This window comes from Salvia splendens, chromosome 7 (assembly GCF_004379255.2).
Source record: "Salvia splendens isolate huo1 chromosome 7, SspV2, whole genome shotgun sequence".
NCBI classification, from domain to species: domain Eukaryota; kingdom Viridiplantae; phylum Streptophyta; class Magnoliopsida; order Lamiales; family Lamiaceae; genus Salvia; species Salvia splendens.
The window spans coordinates 33,172,625-33,199,808 of NC_056038.1; the positions used below are offsets into that span (position 1 = coordinate 33,172,625).

The 27,184-nt window shown below is 34.3% G+C and overlaps 3 protein-coding genes across 9 annotated transcripts; 2 read left to right on the forward strand and 1 right to left on the reverse strand.

Moving 5' to 3' along the window:
* Positions 1 to 1,651: 1,651 nt before the first annotated feature.
* Positions 1,652 to 11,051, reverse strand: LOC121741583 (probable serine/threonine-protein kinase SIS8). Of its 6 annotated transcripts, none has more exons than XM_042134417.1 (16): positions 10,913 to 11,051; positions 9,458 to 9,842; positions 8,192 to 8,395; positions 7,904 to 8,095; positions 7,499 to 7,755; positions 7,069 to 7,158; positions 5,979 to 6,074; positions 5,227 to 5,313; positions 4,464 to 4,578; positions 3,644 to 3,944; positions 3,167 to 3,290; positions 3,037 to 3,056; positions 2,803 to 2,959; positions 2,212 to 2,500; positions 2,033 to 2,105; positions 1,652 to 1,940 (listed from the first exon to the last, which is right to left on the reverse strand). In XM_042134417.1, exons 2-16 carry the CDS (start codon positions 9,701 to 9,703, stop codon positions 1,858 to 1,860), a joined length of 2,334 nt encoding a protein of 777 aa, XP_041990351.1. In that variant the 5' UTR covers positions 9,704 to 9,842; positions 10,913 to 11,051; the 3' UTR covers positions 1,652 to 1,857. The 6 variants fall into 6 exon arrangements, with proteins under 6 accessions (XP_041990351.1, XP_041990350.1, XP_041990353.1 ...); XM_042134416.1 differs by having other exon boundaries at positions 9,458 to 9,836; positions 10,913 to 11,044; XM_042134419.1 differs by having other exon boundaries at positions 9,458 to 9,708; positions 10,913 to 11,035.
* A 5,271-nt stretch (positions 11,052 to 16,322) lies between these two features.
* On the forward strand, positions 16,323 to 17,169 carry LOC121741001 (abscisic acid receptor PYL12-like). Its single transcript, XM_042133686.1, has one exon. The coding sequence runs from the start codon at positions 16,464 to 16,466 to the stop codon at positions 17,010 to 17,012; it is 549 nt and encodes a 182-aa protein (XP_041989620.1). The 5' UTR covers positions 16,323 to 16,463; the 3' UTR covers positions 17,013 to 17,169.
* A 4,414-nt stretch (positions 17,170 to 21,583) lies between these two features.
* Positions 21,584 to 25,511, forward strand: LOC121810285. Of its 2 annotated transcripts, none has more exons than XM_042211072.1 (4): positions 21,584 to 21,719; positions 22,924 to 23,994; positions 24,087 to 24,932; positions 25,016 to 25,511. In XM_042211072.1, the coding sequence occupies exons 2-4, from the start codon at positions 22,939 to 22,941 to the stop codon at positions 25,058 to 25,060; spliced, it is 1,947 nt and encodes a 648-aa protein (XP_042067006.1). In that variant the 5' UTR covers positions 21,584 to 21,719; positions 22,924 to 22,938; the 3' UTR covers positions 25,061 to 25,511. The 2 variants fall into 2 exon arrangements, with proteins under 2 accessions (XP_042067006.1, XP_042067005.1); XM_042211071.1 differs by lacking the exon at positions 21,584 to 21,719 and adding an exon at positions 21,806 to 21,877.
* The last annotated feature ends 1,673 nt before the right edge of the window (positions 25,512 to 27,184 follow it).

Genomic DNA, 27,184 nt, shown 5'->3' on the forward strand with positions numbered 1-27,184 from the left:
TATGATTTGATTAATTAAATTTGTGGGTATATATATAGTCTAATGGAGTTGGATTGGAGGACCCCATATCATTTAATGGTGGAGATGTAGATGTTAGAGGGCAGCATGTGAAGGATGGAGAGGAGGGTCCATTTTGGAGGGTGTCGTGGTCCATTCAAATCTTAATCTCCCCTAAATCACAAAATCCAAACTAAATTATTAGGTTTAAGAAAACTAGCAATAGCTAATTATACTTATATCATGATAATCTTGATGGCTATGGGATTTTTTGAGGAGGTCATGTCGTAGGCTGTCTGAATATGATATCTCTCTCTTCATCAATTATAGAGAGAAAGAAGTCTGACACCAAGAAGCTGTAACAAAGAAGGAATTTTACTGCCACTTTTTTTTCTCATTATATTTTATGGTTGGTGTTTTCATTAATTTTCTTTTCTTGTTTTTTCATCAGAAAATTCTATCTGAATATCTGATCATGATGATCACAATCACAATCACAATCATAAATCTGTTTGGCTCTGTTGGCCAACTGCACCAACTCTTTTGACATATTCTCAGGAAATAAGTGCATGCGTTCTAGGGAAATATATATATATATATATATCCAAGACCAAATCAATGCTGACCAGACATCAAAACCCTAATTGTTAATTACTAGTATGTTTATAATTATGGGTACTTAATCGTACACTTGTCCTTGGCTAAAACAAAAAAAAGTTATGGAGTACATAATTTAATCTATATGTAAAGGAATAAATAAATTGAGATATAGGACCCTTCAATATTTTTGTAAAAAATAATAGTTATAAAATATAGCAAGTGGAATTTGTAGAGGGGGGACATGGGCATGGGGGCTTCCTTTTCCTTTAGAACAATGCACTATGCACCTCTTTCTTGTAAACTTGGGGCATGACAGTTTGTTTTCTCAACAAATTACATTGAAATCTCTGCAAATGATGTTTATTTTGATTCAATGATAATTGACTACTAGTTCTTTCACATGGGTGGAATGAACTTCATGAGAGGGATCGTGATGCAGTACAAATATTTGTGAATGAAATGACACCACTTCAACAGTTCTACTAAATAAGAATTCTATATAAAATCGTGGAACCTATAAATATAGTAAGATCTCATCCAATATGGCCACTTGAAACGGACACTAGTCGATTTAAGGGAAGTAAGTAGTGATGGATATATTTCAAGTGGGATTTTTTGATTGGTGGAATGAGAAGGGTTGTAATCAAATTGGAATATAATTCTTGCTCAAATACTCAATAGTAATACTGACAACAGAATTCCCCAGCTTAGGGTGGGCACATTTTCTGTATGATAAGCTTAGGCTGGTCATGAGTCATGATTCACGAGCCACCAGGGCTGCTACATTTTGGACTCGATGCTCTCAACTAGTAATAGTAAAGAAAATGAAAAATAAAATTGGATGAACTAAATCACCCTGTAAATAGAAAAGTTCAAATTCCACAAGAAATGGAAAATGGGCTTTAAATGATACTAGTATTACTGCCCAATAGTTGTGTGAATCCAGTAAGCCCACGAGTTTAGCTGCAGAAGTTTTAACCAAAGGAGAAGTTTTTTCATGTTCTGTTTTCGAAGCAACCTGCTAACAATCCAAATTCAAGTAAGCAACGAGACGTTATGCAAACGGTTTGCTCTATTTCATTCCATACAATTGCATCCGATCAAAGTCTACATTCGTAGTACAAAATCTTGCTAATTATCGACCCATATTTGCAATACTCGTTTTCAACAAACCCCTCTAACACCTTGTATGTTCAATTATTGCACAGAAAGGGCAATAGTATTATGTATTCGTTGAAAGAAATGGATAAGAGTCACATATTAGCACAATAAGAGCTCGCATTCTTGCAGGCGCGACAGAATCTCCTGACAGCTTGGTCGTTCATCTGGTTCAGCCCAGCAATCTGAAGAAGACAGAAAATAATCAAGTTTGTATTTCTCCCAAAGGAACACAGATTGTATAAGTATACACCACAACTTAATCTTTAAGTACTACCTGCTATGAGCTTGCCTAGAGGACCTTCTGGGATTTCAAGTGTCTGCCTGTCATGGCCAACAGCATAAACTACCTGCTCGTCATGACAACAACAAATGTGCATCATGTGAATCTATGAGGCATTGCTATGAAAGAGTGGAGTTTTGTTTGTGCGGTAGTTGCTGTTTGCTGAGGCTTACCTGTACAGATGGTATGCCTTCCCATGGTCTTTTGAGTGTGCAGAGCTCCCACATTATGACGCCCAAGCTGAAGATGTCGCATTTTTCTGTGAAGGGCTCATTGCGAATGAGTTCCGGTGCCATCCATTCTGGCGTTCCAGCTGAAGAAGAGTCTTTCATTGGCCTGGTGATCAGTTTCCGCGAAAGTCCAAAATCACATATCTTCACCACCCAATGCTTGTTCACAAGGCAATTTGCACTTTTCAGATCACGGTGTACCACGTTCATTCGATGGATGCTTGTTAATCCCCTATATGTCCCAGGAAAGAATGGACCAGAATAAGTGGCAAAATGAAGAAGAATCTAGTGAAACCGACCACAAACCAAAAAATCATACAGATGAACCTAAGGACACCAATCAATTAAAGTCATCATTTGACATGATAGATACTACCTAACATTTACAATTAGACAAAAATACAACATTATATAAAAGCCCAAACAGAGTGTGTATCGGAGCAAGCCTTTGGTCTTATTTCAAGATCCCAATAAGCCAAAGATTCTAAGAACGAGGTAAGATGATGAAGCAAAGATTGACATTCACCAACACACCTGCATATATCACTAAGCATTTTGAGTCTCCTTTGCCAGCTCAGCTTCTTTTTCAGCCCACTTGCATGGATTAAATAATACAGTGAACCCATCTCCATAAATTCAGTAACTAGGGAGAGGCGCGGAGGTGTTGTGCACGCACCAAGGAATAATATAACTGCATGAAAAAGACAATGTACTTTTGCGAACAAACATTTGACAGCAGAGAAAGAAACAGTTAGGCAGGATGATTACCATTTGGGTGGCGAATCCGGCTGTGGGATAGAAAAGGAATCATTAGAAACTGAATATGTCACATTTCCCTTACGAAGGATGTCATTTTCACAACTGATTCATAACATCAGAGGTACAACAAATATATTACCTCAAGATAGATATTTCGTTGCAGAAGTCTTCAATGTTTTCAGCAGTTGGATCTTGTTCCAGAAATACTTTGATCCCAACCTCTAACCCATTCCAGGTGCCACGAAAAACTTCACCAAAGAATCCTAATGCACGAGGAAGAAGATAAAATAGTCTTCAACAGAGCTGAGAGGTAAACAGAGGGTAGAGTGTTCTGAAAACAAATACTTTGCAAAGCACGTGTAATGAGGATAAATTTCACTGTTAATGAAAATATGTATCAACTAGTGAGTCTCAATTTGAGAGCAGAAGCTTTATACCTAACCATCCTGTAGAGTTTGTTGATTTAAAAGATTAAAAAAATGGTTACACACATATCTCAATGGAGCACAAAATTCTTGGGGTGCAGGACATGCAACTATAAAGACGGTTCCAAATATGACAACAAATAATTCTGCTTCTACTTCAATCTACACCTAATTCATGCATACATACGTACCAATTCCTACACGAGCTCCGATGGTTAATTCAGAAAAATCAATATTCCATTCTTCGAACGGTAGCAGTGGCTGGTTCAGGAACTTTGAAGACTCTAGCACTTTATTAAATGTTGACATCGTATCAGGACTCAAACAAATTTCTGAGGTGTCATTCATAAGATAACCTTTCTTGGAAAATCGTTGAGGAGAAGAAGGCAAAGAGATTGCCTTTTGAGAGTGTAATTGTTTCAGGGGAAGATTATATGTCAAAGGCTTTTGACTATATAGACCATCATGTGCATCCGGATTGAACCTTGACACCTGGAAAGGAACGATGGTCATTATATAACAAATCCAACTACCAACATAGAGATTGGAGATAAATAGCAGGCACGTATACATATTCATGCAAAAGCGACAAGTCTATTAAAGGCAAAACTGGCCATACGCTTAAACATAAAGCAGAAAATATGGAAAGCATGCGGAGTAAGTATTCTGCCATCATTTTGAAGATCATAGTTGGTAATATTTTCCAAAAAAAACAAAACTTTGAAAGGTAGCTAGCCTATTTTTAATAGATCCTTAAACTGCTAATAACCCATCAAGACCCATGTTGAATTTAATGAACAGGAAATGGTATCCGAAAATGAAAGAAAAGGGGAATAAATTGCCACAGAAAAAAATATTCCACTGTAAAGTTCAGCATTTCTCAAACTGAAAATAAAGAAATTTAGTCACTGCAGATAAATTGCTTTATTACTCTTTCATCGCCAACTATTTACTGGGTGAATTACACTAACTAGTGTAGTGTAAAGGAATAAAAAAGGTAACGGTTCCTACACTTCCTCGATCTGAGTAGTCTTCTTGTTCACTCGCGGAACAACTATAAGACGAAGCTACTTGTTCCTCTGGATGACGATTTCTCTTGAGTGTTTCACTCATCTCACGAACAGCCCTGAATTCAAACTTTGATGATCATGTAAGACATTCCCATGCAGAATCGCATTGTTAACAAGGCAACACTTAAACTATAAAATGCCAAGTAAAGAAGATATATTTTTAAACTGTGCGGAAGAGGTTTCTGAAATAGAAAGCAGAGAGCCTTGCTACAGATAGAACTCACATGAATGACTAAAAGGATAAGCGCTTCTTTCAAGAAGAACACACAAGTAGATATTCAGTAATAGATGCATAACAACAGTCATAATTTTCAATATGACATTTTTCATGAACATATTCAGCCAAGCATCCAAGAAAGTTCACATCAAGTTCTGCAATGATCAGAATTTAGCCTCAATTCATGCAATAATTTATTTTTTTACCTAATCGTTATAATATCAACCTTCATAAAACCCATGGGAAATTTTGTTCTGGAAGTCAAATGGCATCTAATAAATAAGAGTCATATTGCCCGTGTGCGGGTCAATTATCATATAGCCATTCCATCTTCACTGATAAAGTAGGTTTGGCCCTTCACATGGTACAATTGTCATACAATTTCTATCCCGTATACTAAATATTTTAAGAATTAAGATACAATTAAAAACATCACCGATTCAATGTAAGCACATCTAGGATGAAGCAAGCAGAAAGAGAGAAACACCTCACTATATCATCACCAATCTCGGGAACCATGCTAATGCATCGCCGTCTTCTCCTACGAGCTTCTATTGGAGATGCACCAACAGACCTTCAATTTGATTGTAAATTATATGAGAAAGGCATTGTAAAATATATTTCTGAAGAAAACAAAGGCAGAGGGACTGGAGGAAATGCATGTTGAAAGCAAATTTGAGAAATGAAAGATTCTTCACTGCACTGCACTGTAAAATTAATCTGTGAGTATAAGGTCGAAGTTTAAGATGAGAGTTTACCGTGGTAACAGTTAATTCCATCGCATAATAAAAATGTACTGAACACTTCTCAGTTTTTACCTTAATTTTATCCCATTATCTTTTTGTAAGTATATAGGGGCCAAGGGAGAAGATGTTATCATTATGAACAACACCACAAGATCAATATTGATGAGACGGATAAAGAAGCTAGCTCCATAGAATATACTCCATGTAATTAAAGCAATGGGATGAATCAACGGTAGGCCAACTAAGCAAATGTTTCAGTTTTATATGCTGATCAATTCTTGTCTCAAGCTTATGTTAGAGATGCTAGACGATGCTTCACCAGGATTAATTCCAGTGCAGTGATAGACAATTAACCAGCAAACAGACGCAATCTTCCTGATAGACATCTTATATCGATAATTGTTATGAGAATGAGAGAAGTAAACTAGAGAGGATATAAAACACATGCTTCATGTGAACTGACTATCATATTACAAATGCTGTAGCTACAGACCTTGATGCGTTAATATCATTGTCATACTCTCGGAATGAATGCCTGCAATCTCCAAGCAAAGATCGCCCATGTCCACGGAAGAAAGGATGCTCGGGACTGGAACATTTTATAGCCCAACAGAAAAATAAGTGGATATTGAAATCTAAATGAATGGGTAAAAGCAGCATTTCATACATGAAAAAATGGCAAGAAGTTACATCAACATACGAACAAATTTCAATAAAATTACATTGAAATATAATGGACAAACTTGCAACCTCACTGGCTTGAATGAACAGAGAACCAAATTAATTTTCTCGGTGAAAAAATGAACAATTTTTGCATGAATGAAATTTATTGCAAATCTAGCTAATGCTGATAGAAAATGAGGTGGCAAGTAATAGAAATATTTTAGGATGCAAAATGAGATGGGTGGGAAGGAATATATTCCTATCTAATCTTAGAAACATCAGCCCCTTGGATGAGATAAAAATAAGTGTGTGGTACGACCCTATCATAAATATATGTGGAGGAATAGTATATTAACAAGCTGATTTAGAGAATTAACAAAAAAAATTATCCTGATGCCTAGTTTTGTACTAATCCAAAACTAACTTGCAAGATGTCAAAATTCTACATATGATTTCATGCATGCTAATATTTGAGTATTTGGACAAGTAAAGATGCTTTCTCAAACACAAACTAGTCTCGAAAAAGTATCGTACGAAGCTTACTAATAAGTTGTGAACAAAGTAGATAACATGCGGCAGTTCAGAAGTGTTTCAAAGATCTAGCTCAACATATTGTCAGCTCTAACAATTCATAGGGTTTTGACTAAAATTCACTTTTATCATTAAGTTCGTATCCTATAAAGCTATGAAGGGCATGCCAGATGTTGGAGAAAACCGTTAAGTTAGAAGTGCCTGAGGGACACAGCCCCTGACACAAGATACACATCCTTAATTAGAAACTGAAGATCACACTTTGGTATAGCACTTCAAGCAGCTGAAGATCACACTTCGGTATAGCACTTCACTCAAAATTTTCCACCTCCGTCATCTAGAAAAGAGGAATTTAGAAGTGCATTTTCAGTTTAGAAAAGTTACAAGACCTTGAACTTGCGGTCCTTTGTTCAGCTATTGTTTTCTTTCGACTACGCCTCCAAAAGGAATTTGCTACATTTGGTTCACTGTGGGATAATCTGGACAAGAACAGGTATTTAGTAACCTCACCCAAACTAATCACATGATCAGATGAATATTATTTTAGTTGGATAACGACACAGAAAAAGTTTCCATGCATGGTACACATTATTTTCTCAGTGGGAAATAAAAATAGATGCACGCAACAAGATCAGATTATCAGTTCTGAGATTTGGATTGTTAAACAACTTCCCAACATGTATAAGCTGAAAGCACTATATTCCAGCAGTATCAGGGGAAAGGGTGTAATGCTAAAAGGTTAAGGCTCAGTACAAAGAGATTTTATTTAAAGTTCAAGTTAAGAGCAACACAAACTGGATCCTAAACATTTATTCTTACCCTTCAACTTCTGTTTGATCTGAAAATGCACGCACTGGACTATTTGGTTCAATAGGTGAATCATATGAATCATTTTCAGCAGAATCACTCTCACCAGCAGAGAGATGAGAGAGAAGGACTGCCTTGGCTGAGCATGGCACCAATTTCCCAGGGCTACGTGCAAGATCAACCAAAAATTCACTAGAATTTAAAACAACTATGGCAGACATGTGCCTATACGCGTCTGATCGCTGTATTACCCCTTCTCTATCTAAACCCTGGAAGAAGTGCCAAACACAAACACAAAATGAGGAGTTGTTTACGCAGAAAAATTCAGCTATGGCAAACATTAGGAAGATAAGCAGCTGCTGATGGTATGATAAATATAAAACTCATTGCTTGTCTCAAAAGAGGTTGGCAGCTTACCACCATAAGCATACATTCCAGGCCAACAGTGTCAGCAAGAACTTTGAATAAGATAGCTTTGGAATGGCAAGATCCTTGCTTTACATGGCCCAGCATATGGATACCTTGACTATCCAATGCATGAGAGACCGCTTCTAGTGCGCCTCTCACATGATCGGGTTCCAATTTGGGTCTTTTGAAGAAATCACAGACCTATAGAGGTGTTAACAATATATTTAAAAAACTTAATTTTATGAAGCTACATCAAAGAAAAAACTATTGTGAAAAGGAATTCAAAGAATTGCACACCAATCCAGCTAGCTTCTTGATTATGGCGGCAGGATTTGGATTGAGTCCCCTCACCAATGTGACAGCTAGCTGCTTTAACATAGAAAGCTTCTTATCTTTACGTGCATCAACAAGAATAACATTGGGCCTGAGCCCATCAGCATCCAAAGCCTGGAGCTCATCTATGGAGGGAATAGTATCAAAAAGCTCCTTGAATCTTCTTTCCTAAAAAATTAAGAGGAATCATAAGTAGCCAAGATAGCCACAATTAAGTTGGTTTGCAATGCCCCTTGCCATTTTAATAAGGTAATGCCTGGTTTAGAAGAGAAGGTAAATCAAGTCATTAGCACGAACAGTATGAAATAGTAGACATCCCTTTATCAATAAAACACATAGGGCATCCACGTCATAGAATGAAAAGGAACAGTTTATTAAACTATTCCATCATGCACAATATACAAGTTCCAAAATGTAAGCTAATACAAAATTCCTTAATAAAGAAGACCCTGAGTTGGAAAGCATGAATAGAACTATTGAACTATAGGGCTATGACTGAAAATTTGTTAGAACTTAGAACCCAGAGCTTTCACGCAATATTTCTCTACATCGATGCTATTGTTTTCAGAAATTACTGTGTTCTTAAGACTGAAAGTTGAGTGGTTTAATGGCGATAATCCTTCACTGTTATGCAGATTTGAAAGAGATATGTTACACTAATTGCAACACATACTTGGTGTTAGTCGTACAAAGAGCTAATAAACAATTCTGGGAGAATCTCATTAAAAAGATGGCCTTGTCTGGAAATTTACATGTCACAGATGTGGAAACTGGATACATAGTTTTGGCTCGAGCACAATGATTTGTTACTAAAAGTTCTGAATCAGGAACCAATTTATTACAATGATCATAGGAATGCAACAGCAGTGGTGGCCAAGATACTCAAAAAAATCCCTGGAGTCTATGCAAGAAGTTTTCTTAATTACTTGTAACAACATTGCATAGAACTTCTTGAAAAATAACAGAGTAGAAAAGAGAACTGGTTGCAAATTCAATATAATAAAAACCTTTTGAGGTGTGATTGAAAATGGCTTTGAGGCAATGTGATCTACATATCTGTCAAAAATTAGATCGGAAGGAATAAAACCAAACTAATCAAACATAGTAACATTATCTTATCTATTTGATTTCTTATTTTATAAACTTCACCAAACAAAGCAGAATATATTAGTCGTAAGTTTAGCATACAAAAAATTTATAGCATATCTTAAAATTAATAATAACACTTACTGGATAGACGAAGTAGAAACCATCCGGAATTGGTTCTGCTAGCTTTCCAGTGTCCCACAAAATCTGTGATGCTAAATGAAGGGCTGGACTCCCACAGTCAAGCTGACATTTTGATTTAGAACTTGAGGTTTCATCTGGAGAAGCCAGAGAAATTACTCGCAGTTTATCAATAAGACCTGATGGCCACCACTGGGCATTATGAACTGATCCTTCCACCAGTCTAGTGTCGTCCGTTGTCTCCTCCATGTATTCTTCAACTCAAAATACAATATCATGTTTGGCAACATGCAACATGCATAAGAGTCATAGCAAACACAAACTCTTCTCCACAAAATATTCATAAACAGCTTGTCTATGATTTGCGTGTAGAACAAAGAATCTACAACTTCAAAAAGAGGGGGGAAATGAGCAAGCTCAGAAAATTAAATTATTTTCACAGTGTTTATTTAATGCATTTTATAACAGAATGAACCAAATAGCATTTTTTAACAAATCTCTCATATCCTCCCAAAAAATGGAGCACAACGAAGATGGTATATAAAATAAAAACGTTTTCAGGGTCACCTTTTCTCCACAAGTGTAAAAAAGTTTGAAATGAAAATGAAATTGAAAATCATGTCATCCACAAAGATGTTAATAAATAAAAGTAAATTTTCCTGACAGATTTTATAGTTTATGCGTGTCTATTCCTTTCATCTTAAGTGGCACCAATGTGAACTAAAACGGAGGAGCACGTTAACCTTCCAACATGGCAGATTCACTGCTAACTAACTTTTTTAGCTTAGGCAACACATTTTCTATCTTTGTTTTTCCGCTACGGTACTTGATTTTTCCTTTAGTTTCAAAACTAGGCTTTCCTTGTACAGATTTTGTAACCAATTCCCAAAACATGAGAATAAAAACTTGCTCCATGCCTCCAACTTATCCTTCACTAGCCAACAGGATGCATTGTGATAACCAATGATATAATCTACTTTCCAACAAACCCATCAAACAGCAGCTCTCTCCACAGCTCCAATACACAAGCATGAGCGCATTCACAAACAAGAGAACAAAGTAAAAACTAAAGAAAAATAAGGAAGGACTGGATTCATTGATCAATTAAAAATCAATATAGCAAAGGAGTGGATATGACAATGAGAGGAAGGGGAAAATCTCATTCTCGTTACAAACTCAAAATCAGAGAACTTAACTTGATTTTCAAACTGGAAACCAATCAGTCAATAAGAAATCCAAAAACTTGCACTAAAGGTAAAGAAGAAGATAGCAGCAGTGTATTAACGAAATAAAATTCATTTTCCAATTAATTAATGAAACAAAAGTTCCTCATCCGCTCATCCGGAAGCATGTAGAAAGGAACAAATAATCAATCAAGCAGCAGTGTATTAACGAATTGACGTCAACAAAAGTTGGAAACGGAACAAACAATGGCAAATAACGATGACGGAGAGTTACCGGAAGATCTGTTGCCGTGAATCTGAAAATGATTAGCGGAATCATGGCAATCTGAATCTGGGAGAAGTGGCGTTAAACTCTGCTTCTCTACGTTGGCGTCATTATTAAAAGAAAATCAATGGATTGATTAGTTCATCCCTGTAGATTTAATATTAATATAAATAATACGACTCCTGGCGTGGCGTGGCGTGGCTTAATTTTGCGAATATTTTAATTCGAAAAGGGGCGTTCAAACCAACGGCGTGTGGAGCGCACATTCTAAATTTCTAATTAATACAGCGTGTCCGATTTAGAGTCACCAAAATCAAACATAAATGAAATTTTATTATTAGTTCTCATTTAGAAATTTTGGTGATGAATTTTATGCATGCACTGAATGATTAAAAGGTAAAATAACTTCCAAACAGATTGTGTAAACAAATTAAGAAGTTGGATAAATTTTATTTGAAAAAAATACTCCATCCGTCCCATGTTACTTGCACTATTGTTCTTCGGCTCGTCACAAACTACTTACACTATTTATAGTTTAAGTTAGAATTAATGCATTTAATTAATATGTTAGTTTAAGTTAAGAGCTCTTTTATTAAGCGATGTCTCATTACACTTAAAATTTTAATTTAATTACATTAAAAATCAATCCCAAATTTACGGCCTAAAATGAAAAGTGCGAGTAATATGGGACGGATGGAGTATAAAAAAGATGTTTATTTCGGAATCGGTAAACACGACAAGTGAACATTTACTCCATATTTATTGAGTAAGTGAAAAAAGGATAAATGCAGATTCAAATGGCTAACTCTTACCATAATAAAAACGTGACTTACTTATTTCGGAATATTTTGAAAAATAATATGGTTCAATTATTACGTGACAGAAGAGTAATAGATAGATTAAATTTATGGTTTGAGTTAAAATGCTATTTTTTCTTAAATTGCTAACTTGCTAACTCATCAATGCAATGTATTTTATTAAAAATGTCAACACGATGATACTGAGCAACGGATCACACCCCTTAAATTTATTATAAATATATATTCGAACATTTTAAAAAGTATTTATTATAAACGACAAATATCTTAAAATTTGCAATAAAATCAAACATCCCACGATATAGCCTCGACAGACAATTAATTGGACCATAGCATTATTTGAGCTTGTCTATAGCAAACAACTTGCAGTATAGTCGTGAACTAATGAAAGTATGCAATTTTTAAAGTTGGATTAATGGTATATAAATTGTACATATTACATATGGTATATAAATTTATATTACATATAAATTGTACATATTACATAAAGATAGTACGGAGTAAATATTAATTTTAAAATAAAGATAATATATATTAACTATACATGTATATAACATTTTTAGATTATAAATTAATTTTGTTCTTAGTTGTGTTATTTTATAACAATAACGAAAAAATGATATGAATAATTTGTGATAAAATTTATAAATTGATTAATTTTTAATCTAAAATTTCAAAAAAAGTTTATCTATGTACATTTATCACTATCTTAATTTTATTGTAAAATTTTAAACTGGATGAACTTTAAATTAGATTTCTGGAAATGATTTTGTACGTTTTAAATCCCTAAATTTGAAAGAATACTAAGTACAACATGTTTTTTACAAATTATTTATCACAAGCATTCTCTATTTTTTTTTTCTCATTAGTCCTCTGAATTAATCGAGGGTATAGTTATATTAAACTAAATTTATTAATAGTATTTAATGAAGTCAAATTGAACATTTAAAGTTTACATTGTTTATTTTCAAAAAAAATTATTATTTTTGGGCCTGGGGTTTTTGGTCCCCAACAATTTAAATTATGTTTATAGTTATATATATTCGGCAATATGGCCCATATTATATCGTACAGTTGTGCATGGATATAACTTATAACTTGGCATCTCAATTTTAAATGGTATAGATCATAAATTTATTGAGTATATTAAAAAGTTTCACAGATATCAATATTATTTAGACATAATTATTAAAATATTTTTAATCTATGATCTTATTGAAATACTCTTTATAATCTAAAAATAAAAATAATTTTTTTATCTTAATTTATAAATATATCATATAATATTAGTGGAGTAATATTTTTCGTTTCAGACTATACATTGTTTATTCTAGAAAAACTATTCCTTAATAATTTTGTGTCAACGTATATATCTGTAGTTTCAATTGCTTATTAGTGCTAATGTTATTTTTGGTGGTGTTAACACCAAAAATACTTCACATCTATTAACAGTCATTATGGCTTCTAGCAAATCAAAATTATGGCTCAGCAATTATAGACATTTGACAACACTGTGGCTGAAGCCATATTTCTTAAAAACAATAAATATAATGAAACATATGTGTTAAATAAAAGAATCTCATATGATAATGCATTTCGATATTCGTGCTGAGATTCAATTTCTTTACGACTTATATTGTCCCACTAATTGATTCGATAAGTACAATGCAGATGATAGTATCATAATACTACTCCCTATTATTCAAATCATCTTTTTGTTTAAAACACTATATTTCCATTTGATGGTTGTGAGTCATGACTCGTGAGCATATAATATGTTCATATTTATTTTGATTACCAATTATATGCTCATATTTATTTTGATTACCAATTAATTAGAAGCTTAATCAAATAATTACACAGGGTTATATTAGTTTATGAAATCATTACTACACGGAGGGAGTAGTTTTTATGAGAGTAAAACTATACATATTTTAGACATTCGAAAAAAGAAGCTATATAACTAAACAGAGAGATTACCTAACTATTAACAAAATGATTAATACTTATTGATATATACACGTAAAAATTTGTTGTTAATTCAATACAATTCTTTTGCATCAACTGCTTCAATGCACTTAAAAATGATCAGAAGTGTTCAATATAAATGTGAAAATCACTACACACTGAATAAGACCAATATCGACAATTTCACAAAGTTAGTGGTCTGAGCATTTTAATAGCAGATGAAGAAAAATTGCAGACGGTGTTCACTCCTCATCGAGATTAGAGCACATTTATGCCACCAACAAAAGTTCATTTTGTTTTATTTCACTTGTAGTAGTATAAAACAGCAGAAGGTTTATTTTGCAAACAATAAATTAAATACCAACATTAATCTCAGGTGGTTTGCATGTGGATTTAAATTATTAATAATTTCAGTTCGACTGATTCCCACAATAAACAAGATTTGAACACATTTTTGGTCAAGCAAGTTTGAAATTTAATATGGGCATTTTAGGAATATGCTATCTCTCTTTGTTATTTCAATTTCATTTCATCTATCAAATATAGAGTTTAATTGTGTGGATATATTAACTCGTTTAGACTTTTAAACTAGCTAGTTTTGAGTTGCCGATGTTGAGTCGTCGAATCAAAAGTCATTGTGTAATTATTTGTAGATAGTTTATAGTTGAACATTCAGACCATAGACCATTAGATTATACGTAGTAATAAAATAAATAAAAATATTAATAATTCAAACTAACATTATATCAATATAGAGAGTGACAATTCTTAACTCGGTAAGAAAATTATGGTTTGGCCATTATTATGTCGTGTGTCGAATGAGTAGTTATCTGTCGGCGTGAAATTAAGTAATTTACCAAGTAATTTTATTATATACCTAATGTACTTTATAATATTTGGAGGCATTCATTATTCTATAACTATAGCGTCGTACTATTTCACCATGCACACTACGGAGCTATTCGATTTGCAAGATTGTATCTCGGGATTAAATATGTAGTGTGTTTAGTCAATGAGATTCAATTACACGACTCAATCTTAGATGAATAATCATGTGATAATTAGTCATGACCAACCTCCCCTAACTAAAATAATCTCACAACTCAATTCTAAATTATATTTTGGATACTATTTTATCTAGCAAACTGAAATATTATTGAACTTAATCACTTATTTTAGCTTATACTATTATACTGCATGTGGCCACACTACACTAATTAAGTGGAGTAACTAATATTTATTCATCTCTAATATTGTGTCGTGTAGTATATATATTAACACGATATATATGACGACATAATTGTCGGTTCTAATTAACAAATCGGTTAATTGGATTGAATCTTCATTAATTTTTACCATCAGATAAACAAAAATGGCACATGCAGATAAAATTTTAACTTATCAATAAATTAAAAATAAGATAAATTTTTTTTACTGCAAATGCACAAAACCATGGTCCATGAGCTTACTTGCTATGTTTTAAAACCAGACCGATAAACGAACCGGTGTAGCTATCGGTTCACGGTTTAACTAGTCGAGCCGGTCGAACCGCTGGTCGAGCCGGAATACTGTAGCATATATATAATTAAATATATATTATAATATTAGTATACATAATAACTTAAAATGACATTAAATCTACACAATTACATATAAATTCATTTTCAATAAACTAATTTTGTTTAACAAAATACGTAAACATAACAACAAATTAAAATAATAAATTCAAATCATTATTTAAATCATTCTTAATTCCAACATAATATATAATATATTATAAAATTAATAAGTAGTAGGAGTATAATACTTTCTCTTTAACCCATGCGCCACACGTTTAATTGCAAAATATATAAATCAACATACACTCATATTTTAAACATGAAATAAAATTATAAATTTTAAAAATCAAAATTTGTCTTCCTAATCCTACCTCCTACTGCCACACGACACCCTTATTTAAATATACCCTAACCCTAGTTTAACTCCCTCACGCCGCCATCACTAAAATATCCCCACCCACCTCAATATTTTGAAATCATCTTTCTCTTCATAGCTTCTCTCTTTTTCTATCACTCTTTACCTCGTTTTACTTTTCAATCCCTTATTCCGTTTCTCAATTCCAGCTATTTTATTTCTAAATCCTTATTATTATCCTCTAAATCTACACCCAGCGTGAGAAGGGTGCAAACAGGAGGTAAACAAGATCAGAAAATGTGGATTTACAAAAAAAATTTTGGGAAATCTGTTCAACCGGCCAGTGGTTTCCGGCCCAACCGCCCATTTTGCCGGTCTAAAACGGTTCAACAGCGCGGCGGTTTTGATGTGCAAATCGGACTGTTAAGCTTGCCGGTTCGCTGCCCAACCGGCCGGACCGCCCGGTCCGGTTTTAAAACGCTGCTTATTTGGATTCAATTCCGCATGGAAGTGCTTATTTTGTATTTTATACGGAAGATTAAAAAACTGAGTTTTCATTTATGTAAAAATACATTTGTATATAATGTATAAACAGACCCTATATTACAAATACATTGTTCTTTCACAAATTTTTGTGCCCAAACTGAGCCCCTGCCCCACTAAACGACAATATCAAAGTCCTCAGAAACTGGCTGAGGTGAAATTTGTGCCCACTTGCATATAAATCCAAAATTCAGCGCACTCATATTAAATATTAAATCATAGCGTAACGCAACATATATATATATATATATATATATATATATATATAAAAGTATGTTACCAAGGTCAGAAATTTAGGGGGAAAAAAATAAGTAAAAATGCGAAATGATGAATATCGAGCCAATTCCGCAACAGAGAAAATGATCTCTCTTCACCACACTCACAATCCGAAGCCAAATCAATGCACTTCTTTAGCGGTGCAAAGGGTAGCCGCCTCACTCCCTCTCGTTTGGTCAATACTACGTCGTTTCGACCAGCCCCAAGCCTACAAGAAGCTCGTGAAGAATTGCACCATCCTCGGTGGCGGCGGCGGCGGCGTGGGGAGCGTGAGGGAGGTGGCGCTGGTCTCCGGCATGCCGGGGAGGATGAGCCGAGAGCGGCTGGATCGGCTCGATGAGGAGAATCACGTGATGATCTACACCGTGATTGAAGGAGATCAGCGGCTGGAGAATTATCAGTCCACAACCACCGTGCATGAGGCGGAGGACGGCGGCGGCGGAGCGGTGGTTATCGAGAGTTATGTGGTGGATGTGCCGGAGGGAAATACGGAGGAGGAGACGCGGATTTTTGCCGATACCGTTTTAGGCTGCCATCTTCGCTATTTGGCGCATCTTAGTGAGAAATTAGCTTCAGGAATTGCTCTGTAAATATATACAGGACTACAATTTTAATTAAGGTTCCATTAGATTTTGTCAATTTGTGTAATTTCAGTTATTAGTTTAATTATTAGTCACATTTTGCGAAGAGTTTCGAAATAGTTAGACAGTGTAGTTGTCGGTCACCGATTACCTGGGATTTTGGAAAAAACGCCTAGCTAGGATATTTTTATAAATTATGTTAAATACAGAAGCTTTTAAAATTAATAAATTTATACACATTGTCAAATTCACTTTTACACTTTGTACTAGTTGTATTCCCATCCAAATATTACCAGTATAATATATAGTAGTTGCTACTTGCCTTACAATCCAAATATTCATGATGATCTTGTGGAGAAGGAAAAGTTAAGGAAGAGATAAACAAAAGAAAAGAAGGAGGAAAATGAAATCAAATGCGATCAATTAGAAGTTCGTAAAGGAAATCGCTAGAAGAGATGACTATGAAGTCGCAGCTTATTTGCGCTTAAATAGGAACGCTTCGTGTAAAGATTTTTTCCTCCGATTAATTAGTTTAGTTATAGCGAGATCCTCATATTCGTCTGCATGCCTAATCATGGAATTGCCACGTGCCGTTATGTATTAAACACGTGGTTTTAACATTCAAACTCCAACAAACAACGCATGCATCCACGTGGACAATTTTAAAATTATAAATATTTTAATTGCTAGCTATTACTTTAAAGGATTTTGGTTATTGTTGTAGAAAATTAAATTCATCATTCACGGCCCAGCTCATATTGGTTTGGGCTATGGAACGATTGAGGCCCATGAAAAAGCAATTAGTTTACCAACATTTAAAGTTTATTATCTGTTCTGAACTGAGATGGGCTGGGCTGGTGAAATGTAATTTTCTCCCCATCTTTCCTGTCGCCCACATTAGAGAAATAAATTTTCCAAATTTCCAAATTGTAATATGGTAATGGTAACAATACTACTCCATATTAATGCAAAAGAAAATTAATATCACATTCGAGCATAAACTCGAACCGTAATAAGCAATAACGCATTTTCAGTAATTAATTCATTATACATGATCGGTTTAATGTAATTGCACTAACCAAAACACTCTGTTATATTCATAGATAGTGATTTCTCGGCTCTTCTCACCAGTCACCACGCAAGACGAAATTTGCATGTGCATGTCATTTTCAAAATCTGTGTATTTTAATGTAACATCGTTTTATAATAAAGTAACACGATTTGGTTGTATAAAAAAGAATTACCACAATTTGGGGGAAATTAGTTAGAGTCGCCGAAATTTAGGGATGGTAAGATAATAGTCCAGCATAACTGAGAGTTAGTCAAATTAAGTTGTCAGGGCAGTGATAAACGTACATAATAGTACATACATAACCGTTTTTTTTTTACATTTTACATTAGAAATCGTTTTATAAACATTAATTAATTTAAAATAAATTTCATACTAATCATTTTGCAACACTTCGAAAAAAAAGTTTAATTTTTTACTTAAATATTTGTACGTATATTTAAGAAAAAAAATATTTTCTTAGTAAATATTGTATAATTAATTCAAATAAAGATCGAAATCATGTTACAATTCAACATAAAATATATATATCATTTCTTTCTTATTGCTACATATAATATAACAAATAACAAAACTAATTTTTAATTAAATTCACTTAAATTTAAAAAATTTAGGATATTATGTACATGTACAATTAATATACATTTATCTTTTCTCTTCATGCCCGTGTATCTTTTATTTTATTTCTATACCTTGATAGTATGATACAGAGTCTATTACAGACAGAGATTTTCCAGCATCACTTACGTACTAGGAATTACTCCTAATAATTACAAAATGTTGAGGGAAAATATTGGGGATTAATTAGATAATAAATATGATACACATTTTTTACATCACAGAAGTCCAAAACTTTAAGTATCAAATTCCGGTCCCTAGCTTAAAACTAGTCGGAGAAAATATATGAAATTTAGCATTATTTTCAGTTATTTCGTGATGCAAATACCATACATGTTTCAAATTAATAAAATAACTGAATAGGTGTTAATTGTATTATTAGATCGATAAATATTTTTAATATAAATATTCATATGAAAAATAAACTCATATACTACTATTTCAACTCATGTCACAGTTTTACTTTAATCAAAGCTTATAGGAAAATTGTGCACAATTATATCATGATTTTTTAATCCCTTTTAAAGTTGAGGTATAGAACAAAATTTAACAAAAACAATATGCTTATGGCAATCTGGCCTATAAATATCTCTAATTTAGTATTAGAAGAAAAAGCAGCAATATAAAAATCTGTGATTAGCAATTAGGAAATTCCTGGGATTGATGAAGACTCAATCAGTCTGACATATTTGTCATCATACGTCGATTGTCTTCTTCTTACAAAATATAATTGAAAAAATCAATGCCCCTTAATAGGGATGTCAATTTAGCCCGCAACCCGTGGGCTGACCCGAATAGCCCGCCAAATTTATAGGGTTAGGGCTGAAAATTTCCAGCCCGATTAGCCCGCACCCGATTAACCCGCAACCCGTTAGGGCCAGACCCGAAAACCCGATGGGCTAGCCCGGAAACCCGATAAAATTTATATTGTTTTATTTGTTTGACTCTAATTCGACACTTCATTGATTATTTTATAATACAGATTACTGAAAAAATAACTTTCCATTTTATATATTAAATATATAAATTATATATTAAGTTTTTATTAATATAATAATAGAGAAATGAATTAGAAACTTCAAATTCACTAAAAAAATATATTTAAATTTCTAAACATGCTTTAAAATTTCTTGATGTTTATGTTTTATGTTGCATAAATCTCAAATATTAGTATTTGATCATGTTAATATTTGAGTTTACGCATATATCTCATATTTATCATAATTAAATATTTTACATTTTATAAATATAACTAATTTTCACCATTATTTATTGGATTGATCGCATGTTAATTTTATCGGTAGCAACCCGATGGGCTAGCCCGAAACCCGAGCTTTTAGGGTTAGGGCTGAACTTTTATAACCCGAAAAAATAACAACCCGATTAGCCCGCACCCGATTGACCCGCAACCCGAATAGGGTTGGCCCGAAACCCGGTGGGCTGGCCCGATTGACATCCCTACCCCTTAACATGCATCGAACCGAAAGTGGCCCCTCTCATATTTTCTCAACAAGATAATTAATAAATTGTTTGAATTGATATCTACAACAATTAATGGCAGACAATAAAGTCGTCAAAGTTATTTTACGGATGCCCAAATCTAGAAATATAAAAATCGGTTCGACGGAACACGCTAATCTAATTACGAATCTGTCTCACTAATCCCACTTTTTAAAACTTAATTCATAGGAGTAGATTATTATCAATTACTAATCGATCCCACACTTTGCAAAACTAATTAATTCATAGGAGTAGATTGTAATCGATTACGAATTTACAACCCACTTTCAACTCTTCTAAATTTCTTTGACGAATGCCAAGGCAAGTATTCTAACTTGGGTCATTTACTTTATTTTTGTTTCTTAATTTTATGTTAGGCACTTTTATTGTTAAATGTGCACATAATCAAACCGATTTATTAGATGTAAATTCATAAATTATTAGTAAATTCTGTTTTTCCACACTCTATTAAAGTGTGTGTATGTATACGTGTATTTCCAACTTTTGAGCCTTGACCAAATCAAAACTGATTTATCATAGGAAATTAGACATGTCAAATTTGTCAAAGTTGCTGTCCATAAAACACAGTTCCATTGGTGAATAACACAAATTTGGAAATTAGTAGAATATGAAAGAGGAAAAAAAATATAGGTAACATTAGTTTGTGAATTTATAAGCAAATAAATATATTTGTAAATAGAAAGGATGTATCATGCATCTTAATTAAGGTAAATGATGAATTGATGACAATATTGTTAGAATATTAACGTGCAATGGTTTCTTCATTCGTATTGAAGAAATTGGCCGTAATTGACTTCATAAACGAACGGCAAATCAGGAACGATACCTATTTCGATTAGATTAGGTAAAATTCAAGCCATGGCAGCCGCATATTTGGAAGCATTTTTTAGGCAAAAGTGAGTAGAAAATAGCAGCAGGAGATTCAATTAGCGTAATTAAAGCTATTCTTCTCCCTAACTTCACGGCAAATATTAAAATAAGCGCCACAAAAATAAATAAAAATAACATTCCTCCTCAATTAGCCGATAAACTTTTTTGTGTGTTGTGAATAGCAATGAGTTTGAGTAGGGCCCACCTGCCCAGCCAAGAAAAAGTAAACATTGCTAAATTAAACAAAAATCATGACGGTTAGGTTTTTATAACTGTCGCTGTAATCCAACGGTATGTCCGTGTCCGTGACATAAGTCTTCCGACAAAACCAAAGACCTAGCTACTGATAAAATAATGCTATTGGCCCTCCTCCTTTTTTTATTTCTAAAAAAAAAAATGAAGAAATTAAAAATGTTGGCCCACCACGTTGTACCATCCTTCCACATGCATTTCAGTCTGTGAGTAATCAGCGCTACTCCTGCCTACTAAATACTCATTTTAATCTTGAAAAGCACAACCATACACTCACTCTCTCTCTCCCCCCCCCTATTTTACCTTTTTTCCTTTTGCCTCCATCCGCGGGAAGAAACTCCAAATCCAAGAATTAGAAATCTGTGGGCTTCTTCTGTCTTCCCCAGGTACCAAAGGAAATGCCAGATTTTTTTGTTTTTTGCTTTGTTTTTCTTCATGGATTCTTATAGCTAAGGTTTCTTGTTTCTTCTTCTTGAGTTCTTGGCGTATGACAAATTTCTGTGTTGTGGGTTTTAGTAAAAATCCATTCTTGACTGATGATTTTGTAGGTTTCTTGCATTTTCTTTTCTTTTGTGTGTGTGGGGGGGAGGGGGTGAAGAAGTTCTTGAAGTAGCACTTCTCTATTTGCTTTTGGTTTCTTTTTTAGAATGTGCATTTTTGTCCACAACTGGATTTTGCTTAATTTTTTACCCAGATTTTTGTGTTGTTAATAAAATGGTTAAAATTTGATGAAAGGATTGGATAACTGAATCAGATAGATTTTCTTCCTTTTTGGCTGAGATTATGATTTTTTTCTTTCTTTGATTATTATATTACACGGCCTTTTATATAGACTCTAATTCTAGCTATACATTGAAAACATATTCTAATTCTAGCAACTATCCTCTTGATTTGATTCTCATTAATCCTTCCTTGATTCTTGCCACCATTCTTGTTTTTTGATTGAGATTTCTTTCCAACATTAGTACTGTATGAATGCAACTAATCACTCAAAATACAGAACAAGATTTAAGCATTCAGATTTTCTCTCTTTTTGGCCGATTGCCTTAATCTTTGGCTGCCAATTAACTAATTACTGGAAAATTCAGGAAATAGACTCTTTACATTTGAAAAGGGGAAATAATCAAATAAAAGATGACTGATAACAAAACATTGATGAGAGGCATTCATGGCCAATTTAAATTAGAAATTTATCTTGGTTGATAAGTAAGGGTGGGTCATGGGTGCTTTTTCAGTGGTCAGTTCTCTTTACCGTAAAAATTCAAAGGTTTGGTGCACTCGTCAATGATTCCTCATGAACACTGTTGCTGATTAGATTTCAAAAGAAATGGAGTAGTAGAAAACTTTTTCAGTTGTTGAAGTAATTCCTTATAATGATGACTTTTTATTATTTTGTTGTTTTTTTTCTTCACTCCCCCACTTTATACATAGAACTGCAGCATCTTAAAATCGAAAAAAAATGTTTATTCTTTCTTGTGTATATATACATGATTGTACAGATGATCTGTTGTTCAAAATGTTTTCCTCTGAATTTCCATTCTTGTGTATATAAAGTGCTGCACTTTACTAATTTAGTCCTTTTTTTGTTAGATTGATAAACACAGAATGGAAAAAAGGCAACTAGATTTCAATGCACCACTTATGTCTGCAAGGAGATATTCTTCACCTTCAAAATCTTCTGATCTAGCTAAACGGAAGGCGGTTGAGCGGCCACTGCCCTCCCGGCAGCAATCTCTTCAACCTACAAAATCCAACTGGGAAAGTGAGGAGGTGACGATGACCAAGCCAGCATCCGTTCCATTTCATTGGGAGCAAATCCCGGGAAGGCCTAAAGGTGAAGTCGAGAGCCATTCACATACCCCGGAGGAGTCAAACACACCACGCCTTCCTCCAGCAAGGGTATCAGACGCAATAAGGCGCAGTTCGGGCGAAATCCCAAAGATTCCTCCTTGCCGGTTATCTGGTCCCTTGAGATACTTTTCTGGTGACAGAACGAACGATCATAACTCTTACAGGTCGAACGTTGAAGTATTTTCCTTCACTGATCATGCTAGTCTTTTGGAGAGATTGAATGATAGTTTGAACTGTAAAGATGATTCGGATTCAGAGAGTGGAGATGACACATATTCGGATGCACTCGACACTCTCTCAATGACAGAGTCATGGTCCTTCAACTATAGTGTGAGTGGGATAAGTGGCTACCTGAGTTCAGGTGTTAAGCCATCCGGAACCTTCTCCGTCGACACTCAAACTCGAGATTTCATGATGAATAGGTTCCTGCCTGCAGCCAAGGCTGCTGTTCTCGAAACACCTGAATACGCTGTGAAGAAAGCGGCTCCAGCTGAGGAGAAGCCACAGAGGCCGGTTTCTAGGGAGATGAAGCCTTCACTCAGACAATACAGTTCGGATGCATTGCCATATTACGCTCAGTATATCAATAATGTGGAGAGCGAAGATGAGGATCAGGAGTCGGTTGCTCCTCCGAGTAAAAAATCTGGGAAAACTTGGGGGATCCTCCCTCGTTTCTGTGTCAAGAATTCGTTGTGCCTTCTGAATCCCCTGCCTGCATTGAAGTCGAAACCCAAAAGCCGGGCTCCTTCCCCTACAACGCGTGAAGCGAAAAGATTCACTAGAAATGCACATAGTGGACCACTTGACAAGGTGATCTTCTCTTCAACACTAGCCTGTTTCAATTTCAACTATATAGATGAAATTATTTGCAATTTTGTTGATGATCTCTTGAATCCCTGCAGAATGCTTGCCATGTGGTACAAAAGAAGAACTTTCATTCGGGATTACTATCTCGGGATCTGCCAGGAATCGACAAGTTTAGCAATCAGTTTGTCAACTCAGGTGACTCACACAGATCAGCAGGAGTGTCTCCAATGGGGCGCCAGCGAAGTGGCAACATTTCTCCATATCGTAACGAATCTCCAAAGTCTCCATTTCGCGAAGGAGCAGGGTTTCTCGGCGTCCCTAAAGAAACCGAGGCTTTCAATGCTAAGATTGCTTCATCGCGCAAGATGTTCAAGGCACTTCAAGACGTGTCTAGGAATCAGATAAGCGCAGCCCCTGCAGCCGATCCAGTGGAGAAAACAGTGTACGTCGATTACGTGAAGAAGAAAGAACTTCCACTTCCCACTACAAAAGCTCAAGTCCTTGATGCCTCCAAGGCCAACACATTGAAGGAAGCCAAAACACTAACTCCTAAATCCATACCTTCTGCATATTCACATAACTATGATGCTGATGCAATGGAAGATTTTAAACCTATGCAAAGCCATGATCAAGAATCGAGAAACGAAGCTCCCTGTGAAGCTAAATTCATAGTGAAGGAAGAAGAGAAACTAGAACCGGAAAATGGAACAAGAGAGATGGATCCTCCTATGAAATCTTTACCTCCACCACTACCAAAATCTCCATCCGAATCTTGGCTTTGGCGTACTCTGCCTTCTATGAATCCGTTTGCTAACTCACGTCGAGGCAGCCCTCTTCACCCCAAGAAGCTGCATGGGCAGAAGACCTCAGCCACTAGCACCAAATGGGAGACCATTGTAAAGACTTCTAACTCGCGAAACGATCATATCCGCTACTCAGAGGTGTGGACACTTGACTCTTGACACCTATACTTGACCATCATTGTTTGTGTCATCTTTTCTCACTTGTGTTTGCGTTCTTGCAGGAACTCGTGCATCGTGCTTCGTACCCGCGGCCTATGAAGTCGTAGGACGCCACATGGCCAGTGCTGCCGTGGTTCTATTCTTTGGAAAGTGTCAGATTTGCAAGACCTTCCAGCTATACTAATTTTACGCCTTTCCCAATTTTTCGAGGAAATACAATAGAAGTTCATGAGCTTTGAAGGGAAGTGATTATAGTTTTTTTTCACACCCTCTCCTTTTGATATGGTGGTGAGGTAAGGATGAAGCATGTGATTTCTGATTATCATATGCTCAACGTGTATATATAATACACGGTGTATTTGTTTGTTTTCGTGAAGTTTCAGAAAGTTCATTTTCTTGGTGTGTCTGAACAAGGAGGTTCAGCTTGTCCTTTTATAGTGTATGTCGTTGCCAAATGAATCGATCTTCACTTGTAAAATTATACTAGTACTCTCTCTTTTCCAAAATAACGTTGCTTCGTACATAAATTTGGTTTCAGAATTGAATTTCAATTGCAAATCCTCCGATTTCAGTTTAAGTTCTTTGGCTAAAACAAATATTTGGATTCCAAATAGTTGTAAAATTGGATACCTTCCAAACACAAACAAGGCATGCACTCGCACACATTAACTCAAGATATAAAGAAGTACTGGAGTATAAAATTACATACAAATTTATATGAATAGATAAAATATTCAATTAAAAAATTTTGATTAAATTTTTATATACTCCCCAAACATATAATTTAGGATATACAACTTTAGGGTTATGATTAATTGTTAACTAATTAGCAATCTCAAATTATTATTTATAATATTCAATTAAAAAAATTTGATTAAATTTGTATATACTCCCCAAACATAAAATTTAGGATATATAACTTTAAGGTTCATCTTAAAACTTTAAATTTACGTAATACTCTCGATTTAAATTATTTTTTAGTAAAAAATATATCAAATTAAAGGTAATTTCATACGGATTTTAACGAGATTTCAATTGCATATATTCTGACGATGATCGGATGATGAAATTTTATAATTTTTATTTCAATTTTTGTATATGTTATCAACAGATTTTATATCAATAAATGCATCAAAAAATCTCAATATAATACATGTAAAATTATCAATAAAAATGTGTTGATAATTTTTTGTAGTTGTGTTGAAATTTTCATATCACTATATTGATATTTGTAGTTACAATATGTTGATATAAAAAAATGAGTAAAGGTCAAAATTGGTCCTGAACATATGGTCATTTTATGTTTTTAGTCCTAAACATTATCTTTTGGATTTTTTTTGTCCTGAACATATGAAAATTTGATCATTTTAGTCCTGGACTAACTATTACGTTAAAAAATCCATACATTATTTCACTCCACATTCAAAATACATACCTTACTACCAAGAAATTCAAACATTACTAAATCTATTGATGTCAAATAAAGCTTTTACATCATGATTCCACTCCACATTCATGCCAAAATACATACATTACTTCAACTAATCAGTTAGGATTTAAGAGTAAAGGCCAAAATTGGTCTTGAACATATGGTCATTTTACGTTGACCGTTAGTTTTTAACGGAACAGTTAGTCCAGGACCAAAATGATTAAATTTTCATATGTTCAGGACCAAAAAATTCAAAAGATAATGTTTAGGACCAAAAACGTAAAATGACCATATGTTCAGGACCAATTTTGGCCATTACTCTAAAAAAATGTAAAATTATTACTCCTATGTTATAACAGATTGATTATTTTACCCCTTTGTTGATATCTTATCAACTACTCCCTCCGTCCGCGAATAGAAGTCCTGGTTCACTTTTACCATAAATAGTAATAGGACCCCACATTCCACTAACTCATTTCACCCCATATTTTATTTAAAACTAACATATACAAGTAGGACTTCTATTCCACTAACTTTTTCCACGTATTTTTCTTAACATTTCTTAAAACTCGTACCACAAAGAAATGAGACTTCTAATAACTGGCGGATGCACTAAGAGAGGAGAAGGGGCTCAACTCCCTACCCAATTTTTTTTCCTTTTTTTCCTATTTACAAATTTTTCAAAATTTTGAAAAATCAAGTTCAACCCTCACCAAATTGTGGAAGATTAAATCGATGGAAGCTAGAGGATAAAAAGGGCTGAAACTTAAATTTCTTAAGTGGCAGAGAAATGGTTTCCCGT

What these genes read in the sequence shown, in the direction of transcription:
- LOC121741001 (XM_042133686.1), top strand. Translation starts at nt 16,464, where the DNA reads ATGCGAAATGATGAATATCGAGCCAATTCCGCAACAGAGAAAATGATC.
- LOC121741583 (XM_042134417.1), bottom strand. Translation starts at nt 9,703, where the DNA reads ATGGAGGAGACAACGGACGACACTAGACTGGTGGAAGGATCAGTTCAT. An exon ending in ACTACTCAGATCGAGGAAGT is followed by an intron (nt 3,945 to 4,463) that starts GTAGGAACCGTT and finishes GTTCCTTTCCAG; the next exon opens with GTGTCAAGGTTCAATCCGGA. An exon ending in TCTAGGCAAGCTCATAGCAG is followed by an intron (nt 1,941 to 2,032) that starts GTAGTACTTAAA and finishes TGTCTTCTTCAG; the next exon opens with ATTGCTGGGCTGAACCAGAT.
- LOC121810285 (XM_042211071.1), top strand. Translation starts at nt 21,821, where the DNA reads ATGACAAATTTCTGTGTTGTGGGTTTTAGTAAAAATCCATTCTTGACT. An exon ending in CATTCTTGACTGATGATTTT is followed by an intron (nt 21,878 to 22,923) that starts GTAGGTTTCTTG and finishes TTTTTTTGTTAG; the next exon opens with ATTGATAAACACAGAATGGA. An exon ending in ATAGTGGACCACTTGACAAG is followed by an intron (nt 23,995 to 24,086) that starts GTGATCTTCTCT and finishes GAATCCCTGCAG; the next exon opens with AATGCTTGCCATGTGGTACA.